General features: G+C 44.5%; 1 protein-coding gene across 1 annotated transcript in view; it reads left to right on the top strand.

The window, feature by feature from the left end:
• The window catches only part of LOC311099906 (protocadherin Fat 3-like), a gene marked incomplete at both ends in the record, with an annotated part of 292315 nt that overhangs the window by 33185 nt on the left and 244130 nt on the right, over window positions 1-15000 (top strand). Inside the window, 5 exons of the mRNA XM_084140624.1 lie at window positions 1-138; window positions 4194-4339; window positions 10865-11002; window positions 11446-11589; window positions 13628-13890. The exon at window positions 1-138 is cut by the window's left edge and continues 91 nt beyond it. Coding sequence (XP_083996750.1) covers window positions 1-138; window positions 4194-4339; window positions 10865-11002; window positions 11446-11589; window positions 13628-13890 — 829 coding nt within the window. The remainder of the gene's footprint in view (window positions 139-4193; window positions 4340-10864; window positions 11003-11445; window positions 11590-13627; window positions 13891-15000) is intronic.

The following is a 15000-nucleotide window of genomic DNA, read 5'->3' as shown; positions in this document are numbered from 1 at the left end:
GCGAGAACGAGGTCAACGTGACAGTGCGCCTCATCAACGTAAATGACAACAGACCGCTGTTTGAGAGGGTTGGCTGCCGAGGGATGATTGGACGGGACTTCCCCGTGGGCCAGAACATTGTCACCATGTCAGCTGTGGGTAGGTAGCCCAGCGGTCAAACTCCAGTCCTCTGTGGGTTTTCTCTCCTCCCTTGTACATGAATGATCATTGATCATTGATCAATACCCACGTTTCCATCCACAGTTTTTTATGCGAGTAAAGTCATACTGTATAAAAGAAAATCACGACAGCTGTGATGGAAACAGGAAGTGTTGGTAAAATGTCCTTAATGTCGACAGACAATTTGTTCATTCGACATTCGATCTTTTTGTATCAGTAAAATACATTATTCGAGAAATGGCGGAGGAAATGCCTTTATATTGATATAATATCAATATTGAACTAAACTTGGAGTGACACGATGATACAGCTCTGGAAAAAAATAAGAGACCACTGCAAAATTATCAGTTTCTCTGGTTTTACTATTTATAGGTATGTGTTTGGGTAAAAATATTTTTTTTGTTTTATTCTATAAACTACTGACAACATTTCTCCCAAATTCCAAATAAAAATATTGTCATTTAGAGCATTTATTTGCAGAAAATGACAACTGGTCTAAAATAACAAAAAAGATGCAGTGTTGTCAGACCTCGAATAATGCAAAGAAAATAAGTTCCTGTTAATTTTTAAACAACCCAATACTAATGTTTTAACCTAGGAAGAGTTCAGAAATCAATATTTGGTGGAATAACCCTGATTTTCAATCACAGCTTTCATGCGTCTTGGCATGCTCTCCACCAGTCTTTCACATTGATGTTGGGTGACTTTATGCCACTCCTGGTGCAAAAATTCAAGCAGCTCGGCTTTGTTTGATGGCTTGTGACCATCCATCTTCCTCTTGATCACATTCCAGAAGTTTTCAATGGGGTTCAGGTCTGGAGATTGGGCTGGCCATGACAGGGTCTTGATCTGGTGGTCCTCCATCCACACCTTGATTGACCTGGCTGTGTGGCATGGCGCATTGTCCTGCTGGAAAAACCAATCCTCAGAGTTGGGGAACAATGTCAGAGCAAAAGGAAGCACGTTTTCTTCCAGGAGAACCTTGTATATGTCTTGATTCATGCGTCCTTCACAAAGACAAATCTGCCCGATTCCAGCCTTGCTGAAGCACCCCCAGATCATCACTGATCCTCCACCAAATTTCACAGTGGGTGCGAGACGCTGTGGCTTGTAGGCCTCTCCAGGTCTCCGTCTAACCATTAGACGACCAGGTGTTGGGCAAAGCTGAAAATTGGACTCATCAGAGAAGATGACCTTACTCCAGTCCTCTACGGTCCAATCCTTATGGTCTTTTGCAAACCTCAGCCTTGCTCTTCTTTGCTTTCATTGATGAAGGGCTTTTTTCTAGCTTTGCGCGACTTCAGCCCTGCCTCTAGGAGCCTGTTTCGAACCGTCCTCGCCGTGCACTTCACCCCAGCTGCCGTTTGCCATTCTTTTTGTAGGTCACTTGATGTCATCCTACGGTTGTTGAGTGACATTCGAATGAGTTGGCGGTCATCCCGGTCAGTAGAGAGTCGTTTTCGCCCTCTGCCGGTCTGTAGCTTTGTTGTCCCCAATGTCTGCTGCTTGAACTTGTTCTTATGAACTGCCGTCATTGAAATGTTAAGGATGGAAGCAACCTGACGCTCACTGTATCCCTCTGCCAGTAAAGCCAGAATTGACCCCTTCTTTTCCTCAATCAAAACTTTCCTTTTCAACTCTTTTGGCATGGTCAATAGTTATTTTTTGATTAATATTACTTTTGAGGTACTATTAGCACTGTTTTTGCCATCCAGCTGGTCCTATTGCAAGAGGATAGTGATGACCACAGCAGTGGTTTTTATACTTTTCCTCGTTAAATAACATTTGGTTCAGGTGATCACCTAATCAGTACCTAATTCAGTAGAATGAGGTGTGCCTGTGTTGGAATTCAACAGACACTGGAATGGAATGGCTGTCATACATGTAGAGATGCTGATTTAAGAAAAATTTGCAGTGGTCTCTTAATTTTTTCCAGAGCTTGTCACCTTCGTTTTAAGGACGGGTCAAACCAAGGCACAGCGTGAAATGCGTACATGTTTATTTCAATGATAAACACACGACAAAACAACAAACCAAACGAAACGTGAAGTCCAAAGGCTGAACACTAAACAAGCCTCAACACAGAACAAGATCCCACAACTAGCTAGTGCCAATAGGCTGCCTAAGTATGGTCCCCAATCAGAGACAACGAGCTACACCTGCCTCTGATTGGGAACCACCCCGGCCAACATAGATCTACACATACTAGATCTAAAACATAGAATATTCCCACCCTGACTCAACATATAAGTCCCCCAGGGCGTGACAGAGCTGTAGTTCACTGTGTGGTCCTCCCACTACGACTCTGGAAAGCATGCAGTTTATTACGCTACAGAAGAAATAGTTATGATGAACTTCACAGGGTGGTGAAAGTGCACGGTGATGAGCTTGATGCTCCTTTCCAATGAGTATCGATGGTCTTATTCTGGTGACATGATGATCGATGCTTGACTGCCGTTTGACAAATAAAAATAATGTTTATTTTTAATTCACAATCTGTAGAAGCAATGAGAATAGAAAGGTTCAGAACTTTTGTAAAACATCACAGTACGGTTGAAATATATATGGCAAATAGAAATCCTATATGGATGGTGTTAAGAGATAGATGGGAGGTATTGAATAGAGTTGAAGGATGGGACTAATAACAAATAACAACAAATAATAACAAAGATAGCTAATAATGTAAGCATACTGTGTCCATAATAAGTATATAGGTTGTATGTTGGGAGCTTTTGGGAAAGAGCACAGTTAGAAAGATATGGCATTTAGAAGCAAACCGGATGGACATCATGAAAATGATCGGAGAGGTTGAGAGTAGAAGAAGTTCAGGAGCAAAAAAATAAATAAATATATATATATATATATATATATATATATATATATATATAGATATAGAATTATTGTAAAATTAACTCTGTCCATAAGGTGTAGATAGTAAGTATAGACCGGAAGTAGAGGCCTGGGCATTGTTGTTCACTAATTTACTCCAAGTAGGGAAAGGATGGTGGGGTTGAAAAGTAATAAAGGGGAATATATATATAAAAAATAAAAATAAACATGGGGGATTGGAAGTGATGCAGACAATTACATTGATAGAAGATGCAATCTATCTGCAATATTAAGCTGATCCATCCCCCCAAAAAAAAAAAAAAAAAAAAAAAAAAAAAAATATCCATAATAATCACATCCTGTAGGTAGCACCTACTGTATAGCTGTTGGCTTTTTTTATTTAACGCAATAGTTTTTCTGACAAAACTATTAGTAGTGTTGAAAATGCGATGGAAACACATTTAACTTTAGATTTTTATTCAGTACATGAAAACTATGTCATCACACACACTGCTTTTTATCCGCAACAAGTCAGTTTGAGAAGGGGGGTTGAGAAGGGGGATGTGATGTGTCTGGGGGGGTTGAGAATGGAGCAGAAGCACATCCTTTTTTTGCTGTAACATCCAGGGAATAGGGTGCTGGTATGGTCAGTATAGGACAGCCCTCTGGGCCTGGTGTCTCACTGGGCCTGGTGTCTCTCTGGGCCTGGTGTCCCTCTGGGCCTGGTGTCTCACTGGGCCTGGTGTCTCACTGGGCCTGGTGTATCTCTCTGCCTGGTGTCTCTCTGGGCCTAGTGTCTCGCTGGGCCTGGTGTCTCTCTGGGCCTGGTGTCCCTCTGGGCCTGGTGTCTCTCTGGGCCTGGTGTCTCTCTGGGCCTGGTCTCTCTAGGCCTGGTGTCTCTCTGGGCCTGGTGTCTCTCTGGGCCTGGTGTCCCTCTGGGCCTGGTGTCTCTGTGGGCCTGGTGTCTCTCTGGGCCTGGTGTCTCTCTGGGCCTGGTGTCTCTCTGGGCCTGGTGTCTCTCTAGGCCTGGTGTCTCTCTGGGCCTGGTGTCTCTCTAGGCTGGGTGACTGGATGTCATCCAGACATGACCAAAGTACAGGTGACTTTGACAACAGATGATGTAAAAAAGGCTGTATAAAATACATTTGATTGACGTATGGAAAGTTGGATTGTCTTGTTTTATTGTGTATTGTTTTGTATTGCAGACATGGACGACCTGGGGCTGGTTAAGTACAGGATCCTGTCAGGTAATGAGCAGGACTACTTCAACCTGAACCCAGATTCTGGTGCCCTGGCCTTGAGGAGGTCCCTGGCCTCCGCTAAACTCAAGACTGGAGTCTTCAACCTCAAGGTATCCCTATGTACAGCTGAAGTCGGAAGTTTACATACACCTTAGCCAAATACATTTAAACTCAGTTTTTTCACAATTCCTAACATTTAATCCTAGTAAAAATTCCCTGTTTTAGGTCAGTTAGGATCTCCACTTTATTTTAAGAATGTGAAATGTCAGAATAATAGTAGAGAGAATTATTTCTTTCAGCTTTTATTTCTTTAATCACATTCCCAGTGGGTCAGAACTTTACATACACTCAATTAGTATTTGGTAGCATTGCCTTTAAATTGTTTAACTTGGGTCAAACGTTTCGGGTAGCCTTCCACAAGCTTCCCACAATAAGTTGGGTGAATTTTGGCCCATTCCTCCTGACAGAACTGGTGTAACTGAGTCAGGTTTGTAGGCCTCCTTGCTCGCACATGCTTTTTCAGTTCTGCCCACACATTTTCTACAGGATTGAGGTCAGGGCTTTGTGATGGCCACTCCAATACCTTGACTTTGTTGTACTTAAGCCATTTTGCCACACCTTTGGAAGTATGCTTGGGGTCATTGTCCATTTGGAAGACCCATTTGCGACCAAGCTTTAACTTCCTGACTGATGTCTTGAGATGTTGCTTCAATATATCCACATCATTTTTCCATCCTCATGATGCCATCTATTTTGTGAAGTGCACCAGTCCCTCCTGCAGCAAAGCAGCCCCACAGCATGATACTGCCACCCCCGTGCTTCACGGTTGGGATGGTGTTCTTCGGCTTGCAAGCTTCCCCCTTTTTCCTCCAAACATAACGATGGTCATTATGGCCAAACAGTTCTATTTTTGTTTCATCAGACCACATGACATTTCTCCAAAAAGTACGATCTTTGTCCCCATGTGCAGTTGCAAACCGTAGTCAGGCTTTTTTATGGTGGTTTTGGAGCAGTGGCTTCTTCCTTGCTGAGCGGCCTTTCAGGTTATGTCGATATAGGACTCGTTTTACTGTGGATATAGATACTTTTGTACCTGTTTCCTCCAGCATCTTCACAAGGTCCTTTGCTGTTGTTCTGGGATTGATTTGCACTTTTCGCACCAAAGTATGTTCATCTCTAGGAGACAGAACGTGTCTCCTTCCTGAGTGGTATGACGGCTGCGTGGTCCCATGGTGTTTATACTTATGTACTGTTGTTTGTTCAGATGAACGTGGTACCTTCAGGCGTTTGGAAAGGTCTACAATTTATTTCTGAGGTCTTGGCTGATTTCTTTTGATTTTCCCATGATGTCAAGCAAAGAGGCACTGAGTTTGAAGGTAGGCCTTGAAATACATCCACAGGTACACCTCCAATTGACTCAAATTATGTCAATTAGCCTATCAGAAGCTTCTAAAGCCATGACGTCATTTTCTGGAATTTTCCAAGCTGTTTAAAAGCACAGTCAACTTAGTGTATGTAAACTTCTGACCCACTGGAATTGTGATACAGTGAATTATAAGTGAAATAATCTGTCTGTAAACAATTGTTGGAAAAATTGTGTCATTCACAAAGTAGATGTCCTAACCGACTTGCCAAAAATATAGTTTGTTAACAAGAAATTTGTGGAGTGGTTGAAAAACGAGTTTTAATAACTCCAACCTAAGTGTATGTAAACTTCCGACTTCAACTGTAACCCCATGCATCCCCTATGTATATCTATGCATCCCTATACATTCCTTATGCAGACCTACAGTGAGGGAAAAAAGTATTTGATCCCCTGCTGATTTTGTACGTTTGCCCACTGACAAAGAAATTATCAGTCTATAATTTTAATGGTAGGTTTATTTCAACAGGTGAGAGACAGAATAACAACAAAAAAATCCAGAAAAACGCATGTAAAATGTTTTATAAATGGATTTGCATTTTAATGAGGGAAATTAGTATTTGACCCCTCTGCAAAACATGACTTAGTACTTGGTGGCAAAACCCTTGTTGGCAATCACAGAGGTCAGATGTTTCTTGTAATAATAATAATAATAATATGCCATTTAGCAGACGCTTTTATCCAAAGCGACTTACAGTCATGCGTGCATACATTTTTGTGTATGGGTGGTCCCGGGGTTCTTGTAGTTGGCCACCAGGTTTGCACACATCTCAGGAGGGATTTTGTCCCACTCCTCTTTGCAGATCTTCTCCAAGTCATTAAGGTTTCGAGGCTGACGTTTGGCAACTCGAACCTTCAGCTCCCTCCACAGATTTTCTATGGGATTAAGGTCTGGAGACTGGCTAGGCCACTCCAGGACCTTAATGTGCTTCTTCTTGAGCCACTCCTTTGTTGCCTTGGCCGTGTGTTTTGGGTCATTGTCATGCTGGAATACCCATCCACGACCCATTTTCAATGCCCTGGCTGAGGGAAGGAGGTTCTCACCCAAGATTTGACGGTACATGGCCCTGTCCATCGTCCCTTTGATGCAGTGAAGTTGTCCTGTCCCCTTAGCAGAAAAACACCCCCAAATCATAATGTTTCCACCTCCATGTTTGACGGTGGGGATGGTGTTCTTGGGGTCATAGGCAGCATTCCTCCTCCTCCAAACACGGCGAGTTGAGTTGATGCCAAAGAGCTCCATTTTGGTCTCATCTGACCACAACACTTTCACCCAGTTCTCCTCTGAATCATTCAGATGTTCATAGGCAAACTTCAGACGGGCATGTATATGTGCTTTCTTGAGCAGGGGGACCTTGCGGGCGCTGCAGGATTTCAGTCCTTCACAGCGTAGTGTGTTACCAATTGTTTTCTTGGTGACTATGGTCCTAGCTGCCTTGAGATCATTGACAAGATCCTCCCGTGTAGTTCTGGGCTGATTCCTCACCGCTCTCATGATCATTGCAACTCCACAAGGTGAGATCTTGCATGTAGTCCCAGGCCGAGGGAGATTGACAGTTATTTTGTGTTTCTTCCATTTGCGAATAATCGCACCAACTGTTGTCACCTTCTCACCAAGCTGCTTGGCGATGGTCTTGTAGCCCATTCCAGCCTTATGTAGGTCTACAATCTTGTCCCTGACATCCTTGGAGAGCTGTTTGGTCTTGGCCATGGTGGAGAGTTTGGAATCTGATTGATTGATTGCTTCTGTGGACAGGTGTCTTTTATACAGGTAACAAGCTGAGAATAGGAGCACTCCCTTTAAGAGTGTGCTCCAGCCAGAAATCTTTCTGATTGAGAGGGGGTTAAATACTTATTTCCCTCATTAAAATGCAAATCAATTTATAACATTTCTGACATGCGTTTTTCTGGATTTTGTTTGTTGTTATTCTGTCTCTCACTGTTCAAATAAACCTACCATTAAAATTATAGACTGATCATTTCTTTGACAGTGGGCAAACGTACAAAATCAGCAGGGGATCAAATACTTTTCCCCTCACTGTATGTATCCCCGATGTAGTCCTTATGTATCCCCTAGGAAGACATAGGGATACATAGGGACTACATACACAGCAACACATACACCACAACACATACACCACAACACATACACCACAACACATACACCACAACACATACACCACAACACATACACCACAACACATACACCACAACACATACACCACAACACATACACCACAACATGTACAGTACAACACATACACCACAACATGTACAGTACAACACATACACCACAACACATACAGTACAACACATACACCACAACACATACACCACAACACATACACCACAACACATACACCACAACACATACACCACAACACATACACCACAACACATACACCACAACACATCCAGTACAACACATACACCACAACACATACACCACAACACATACAGTACAACACATACAGTACAACACATACACCACAACACATACACCACAACACATACACCACAACACATACAGTACAACACATACACCACAACACATACACCACAACACATACACCACAACACATACACCACAACACATCCAGTACAACACATACACCACAACACATACACCACAACACATACAGTACAACACATACAGTACAACACATACACCACAACACATACACCACAACACATACACCACAACACATACAGTACAACACATACAGTACAACACATACACCACAACACATACACCACAACACATACACCACAACACATACACCACAACACATACAGTACAACACATACACCACAACACATACAGTACAACACATACACCACAACACCTACAGTACAACACATACACCACAACACATACACCACAACACATACACCACAACACATACAGTACAACACATACAGTACAACACATACACCACAACACATACAGTACAACACATACACCACAACACCTACAGTACAACACATACACCACAACACATACACCACAACACATACACCACAACACATACACCACAACACATACACCACAACACCTACAGTACAACACATACACCACAACACATACACCACAACACATACACCACAACACATACAGTACAACACGTACACCACAACACATACAGTACAACACATACACCACAACACATACACCACAACACATACACCACAACACATACACCACAACACATACACCACAACACATACAACACAACACCTACAGTACAACACATACACCACAACACATACAACACAACACATACAGTACAACACATACACCACAACACATACACCACAACACATACAACACAACACCTACAGTACAACACCTACAGTACAACCCATCCATGCATCAGAGACCCATTTGGTATTTTATTACATTATTAGGATCCCCATTAGCTGCTGCCAAGGAGAAATATAACCTTTTTTAATGTTGTGCAAAGAAAACAATGATCGCTATGTCTCCCTATGTCTCCCTATATATCCCTATGTCTCCCTATGTCTCCCTATGTCACCCTATGTCTCCCTATGTCTCCCTATGTCTCCCTATGTCTCCCTATATATCCCTATGTCTCCCTATGTCTCCCTATATATCCCTATGTCTCCCTATGTCTCCCTATGTCTCCCTATGTCACCCTATTTCTCCCTATGTCTCCCTATATATCCATATGTCTCCCTATATATCCCTATGTCTCCCTATGTCTCCCTATGTCACCCTATGTCTCCCTATATATCCATATGTCTCCCTATATATCCCTATATATCCCTATGTCACCCTATGTCTCCCTATGTCTCCCTATATATCCATATGTCTCCCTATATATCCCTATGTCTCCCTATGTCTCCCTATGTCACCCTATGTCTCCCTATATATTCATATGTCACCCTATGTCACCCTATGTCTCCCTATGTCTCCCTATGTCACCCTATGTCTCCCTATGTCTCCCTATATATCCATATGTCTCCCTATATATCCCTATGTCTCCCTATGTCTCCCTATGTCTCCCTATGTCTCCCTATATATCCATGTCTCCCTATATCTCCCTATGTCTCCCTATGTCTCCCTATGTATCCCTATGTCACCCTATGCCACCCTATGTCACCCTATGTCTCCCTATGTCTCCCTATATGTCTCCCTATATGTCTCCCTATATGTCACCCTATGTCACCCTATATGTCACCCTATATGTCCCTATCTCCCTATGTCTCCCTATGTCTCCATATATATCCCTATGTCTCCCTATGTCTCCCTATATATCCATGTCTCCCTATATCTCCCTATGTCTCCCTATGTCTCCCTATGTATCCCTATGTCACCCTATGCCACCCTATGTCACCCTATGTCTCCCTATATGTCTCCCTATATGTCTCCCTATATGTCTCCCTATATGTCACCCTATGTCACCCTATATGTCACCCTATATGTCCCTATCTCCCTATGTCTCCCTATGTCTCCCTATATATCCCTATGTCTCCCTATATATCCCTATGTCTCCCTATGTCTCCCTATGTCTCCCTATATATCCCTATGTCACCCTATGTCTCCATATATATCCCTATGTCTCCCTATGTTTCCCTATATGTCCCTATATATCCCTATGTCTCCCTATATATCCCTATGTCTCCCTATATCTCCCTATATATCCCTATGTCTCCCTATGTCTCCCTATGTCTCCCTATATATCCCTATGTCTCCCTATATGTCCCTATATATCCCTATGTCTCCCTATATATCCCTATGTCTCCCTATGTCTCCCTATGTCTCCCTATGTCTCCCTATGTCTCCCTATATATCCCTATGTCTCCCTATATATCCCTATGTCTCCCTATGTCTCCCTATGTCTCCCTATATGTCCCTATGTCTCCCTATATATCCCTATGTCACCCTATGTGTCCCTATATTTCCCTATGTCACCCTATGTCTCCCTATGTCTCCCTATATATCCTTATGTCTCCCTATATATCCCTATGTCTCCCTATGTCTCCCCATGTCTCCCCATGTCTCCCTATATTTCCCTATGTCTCCCTATATATCCCTATGTCTCCCTATGTCACCCTATGTCTCCCTATGTCTCCCTATATATCCTTATGTCTCCCTATGTCTCCCCATGTCTCTCCTCATGGTAGTGCACTATACATAACAGAGTTCAATTTGGTACGCAGTCATATTATTATTATTATTCCTCTGAAGGTGGAGGCGACGGACGGAGAGCTGTTCTCGGAGCCGACCTACGTCAACGTGTCAGTGGTCCAGGGAAGGATGCCGTCTCATAGTGTCACCTGCAGAGAGACAAGAGTGTCCCAGAGCCTGGCAGAGCTGGGCCTACAGGTGTCATCAATATCATTATCAATATCATATCAAAATCAGTATCTCAGGTGCACTTACTGACAATATGCCTTTAACCCCTAAACTGCTCATTGGGCGCAGCATTTGTAATGGAGGTAAGAACATGCTGGAAGCTTACTCCACAGCTAGTTTGAAAATGTCGCCAACGGAGCTATCCAATTTGATTCTTTTGTATAGCTCAAGCGATTGTTGGTACATTGTCAAGGAGTGCGGTCATGTGTGTTTGCGTGCAGAGGATCACTAGTTTGGACAGTGGAGGAAGCTATAATGTTAGCAACACACTGACGTCAGCCTCACACTGCTGGCCGCCCTCTGTTCCAGCCTCTCTGTGTGTGTTTTTCAGGGTTTGGGATTAAAGCAGATCACACATTTCTTTGGACTGCAAAGAAAATAGATCTGTAAAGTTGTTCTTGTTCTTCCTCCAGAAGGCTACGGCACTGCGGAGACCCAGGGTGGATGAGGGGTACACAGACCTGTTCTCAGCCAACAGACAGACACCTCAGTTTAAGTCGCTCCCCTCTAGTATTGTGGTCAGAGAGGATCTGGCGGCAGGGGCGAGTGTCATTCAGGTGAGGGATGTGAAATTCCATGTTGTGATGTAGTGTTCATGGTAAATTAGTTACACGTATTATTTCTGAGTAGGGTTGGGCGGTATCCAGATTTTACGGTATTACCGGCTTAGTACACAAGGGGGCGGCAAAAAAAAAACCCATTGGGCGTCTATTTCCAGAATGCTAACGAAATTACCACAAGTAATAGCGAAATTCCATGGAGGCTGCTAGCTAAATATGCTAATGAGCGCAAACGAAAATAAACAAATAGCAAAGACAGGCAGTCCATCTCATACAGTTATACATATATAGGTAGGAGCTACCGAATGTAATTTTTTGGGGTGAGTTTGGTGCTTGTCTGAAGGAAGAACAGTACTTTGACTTCTCAAACACGGCATTAAGCCAACACGATATGATGCCCCGTCACCTTATTAATTCAGCCACTTACTTTAGATAACTAGCAAGTTAAATTTAGGGGTCGCGTTAACGCAGAATTCTGCGTTTTTCATGCAGGGAAAAAAAAGATAAAACACAAGAAATACACTATATATACACAAGTAAGTGGACACCCCTTCAAATTAGTGGATTTGGTTCAGCCACACCCGTTGCTGGCAGGTGTATACAATCGAACACACAGCCATGCAATCTCCATAGACAAACATTGGCAGTAGAATGACCTTACTGAAGAGCTCAGTGACTTTCAACGTGGCACCGTCATAGGATGCTACCTTTCCAACAAGTCAGTTCGTCAAATGTCTGCCCTGCTAGAGCTGCCCCGGTCAACTGTAAGTGCTGTTATTGTGAAGTGGAAACGTCTAGGAGCAACAACAGCTCAGCCGCGAAGTGGTCGGCCACACAAGCTCACAGAACGGGACCGCTGAGTGCTGAAGTGCGTAGCGCATAAAAATTGTCTGTCCTCGGTTGCAACACTCACTACCGAGTTCCAAACTGCCTCTGGAAGCAACGTACTGTTCGTCGGGAGCTTCATGAAGTGGGTTTCCATGGCCGAGCAGCCACACACAGGCCTAAGACCACCATGCGCAATGCCAAGCGTCGGCTGGAGTGGTGTAAAGCTCGCCGCCGTTGGACTCTGGAGCAAACGAGGTCCATACAGAAATGGTTTGTAGAGATCGGTGTGGAAGAACTTGACTGGCCTGCGCAGAGACCTGACCTCAACCCCATCGAACACCTTTGGGATGAATTGGAACACCGACTGCGAGCCAGGCCTAATCGCCCAACATCAGTGCCCGACCTCACTAATGCTCTTGTTATCAGGACTCAGGATATGACCCTGATGCAGACACAGGAGGAGGATAGGACAGTTCTCAATAATAATTTATTAGAACACGGGGCAAAGGGCAGGACGAGGACAGGCAGAGGTACGTAATCAGGTCAGAGTCGGGCAGGTACAGGATGGCAGGCAGGCTCGGGGTCAGGGCAGGCAGAGGTACATAATCAGGTCAGAGTCGGGCAGGTACAGGATGGCAGGCAGGCTCGGGGTCAGGGCAGGCAGAATGGTCAGAACCGAGAAAACTAGGAAGTAAACACTTGAGAAACAGGAAAACGGGAAAGCATGCTGGTAAGACCTGACAAGACAAGATGAAATGGCAACAGACAAACAGAGAACACAGGTATAAATACACAGGGGATAATGGGGAAGATGGGCGACACCTGGAGGGGGGTGGAGACAATCACAAAGACAGGTGAAACAGATCAGGGTGTGACAGTTGTGGTTGAATGGAAGCAAGTCCCCACAGCAGTGTTCCAACATCTAGTGGAAAGCCTTCCCAGAAGAGTGGAGGCTGTTATAGCAGCAAAGGGGGGACCAACTCCATATTAATGCCCATTATCTTGGAATTAGTTTTTCAAAGAGCAGGTGTCCACATACCTTTTGATCATGTAGTGTGTCTTGCAGCATTTTGTAAACGCATATCTAAAATGCTTCTTATTGTAATTTCTGCTCAGCATCAGACAAATGTTTGTGCTTTGGATTTTAGCACATTTACAAGGATTGATTGATTGATTCAACATCCAACCACCATATTTATTATTCCAGGTGAGGGCAACAGACGATGACACGGCCTTCAACGGTCGCATCCTGTACAGCATCTCCAACGGCAACAGAGACAGCTGCTTCGACATCGCCATGGAGATGGGTCTGATCACAGTGTTCCGGCCGCTGGACCGCGAGCGGTCTGACCGCTACGTCCTGAACGTGACCATCTACGACCAGGGTCTGCCTCAGCGGTCCAACTGGAGGCTACTGACCGTCAACGTAGAGGACACCAATGATAACAACCCTATGTTCGCCCAGGACAGGTCTGACAGCATAATTATAAAAATAACCTATTATTGGCAAAATAGCAGAATAAGGCTGCCAGTGTAAACAGCCTTAGTGTCCCATATATCACCCCAGTCCTTAGTGTCCCATATAGCACCCCAGTCCTTAGTGTCCCATATAGCACCTCAGTCCTTAGTGTCCCTCCCATATAGCACCCCAGTCCTTAGTGTCCCTCCCATATAGCACCCCAGTCCTTAGTGTCCCATATAGCACCCCAGTCCTTAGTGTCCCATATAGCACCCCAGTCCTTAGTGTCCCATATAGCACCTCAGTCCTTAGTGTCCCTCCCATATAGCACCCCAGTCCTTAGTTTCCCTCCCATATAGCACCCCAGTCCTTAGTGTCCCATATATCACCCCAGTCCTTAGTGTCCCATATATCACCCCAGTCCTTAGTGTCCCTCCCATATATCACCCCAGTCCTTAGTGTCCCTCCCATATAGCACCCCAGTCCTTAGTGTCCCTCCCATATATCACCCCAGTCCTTAGTGTCCCTCCCATATAGCACCCCAGTCCTTAGTGTCCCTCCCATATAGCACCCCAGTCCTTAGTGTCCCTCCCATATAGCACCCCAGTCCTTAGTGTCCCATATAGCACCCCAGTCCTTAGTGTCCCTCCCATATAGCACCCCAGTCCTTAGTGTCCCTCCCATATAGCACCCCAGTCCTTAGTGTCCCTCCCATATAGCACCCCAGACCTTAGTGTCCCTCCCATATAGCACCCCAGACCTTAGTGTCCCTCCCATATAGCACCCCAGTCCTTAGTGTCCCTCCCATATAGCGCCCCAGTCCTTAGTATCCCATATAGCGCCCCAGTCCTTAGTTTCCCTCCCATATAGCACCCCAGTCCTTAGTGTCCCATATAGCACCCCAGTCCTTAGTGTCCCATATAGCACCCCAGTCCTTAGTGTCCCTCCCATATAGCACCCCAGACCTTAGTGTCCCTCCCATATAGCACCCCAGTCCTTAGTGTCCCTCCCATATAGCACCCCAGTCCTTAGTGTCCCTCCCATATAGCACCCCAGTCCTTAGTGTCCCTCCCATATAGCACCCCAGTCCTTAGTGTCCCTCCCATATAGCACCCCAGTCC

The sequence above is a fragment of the Coregonus lavaretus genome (assembly GCF_964263955.1).
Source record: "Coregonus lavaretus genome assembly, chromosome: 24".
Taxonomy (NCBI): domain Eukaryota; kingdom Metazoa; phylum Chordata; class Actinopteri; order Salmoniformes; family Salmonidae; genus Coregonus; species Coregonus lavaretus.
This window is presented reverse-complemented; position numbering and strand designations above follow the sequence as displayed.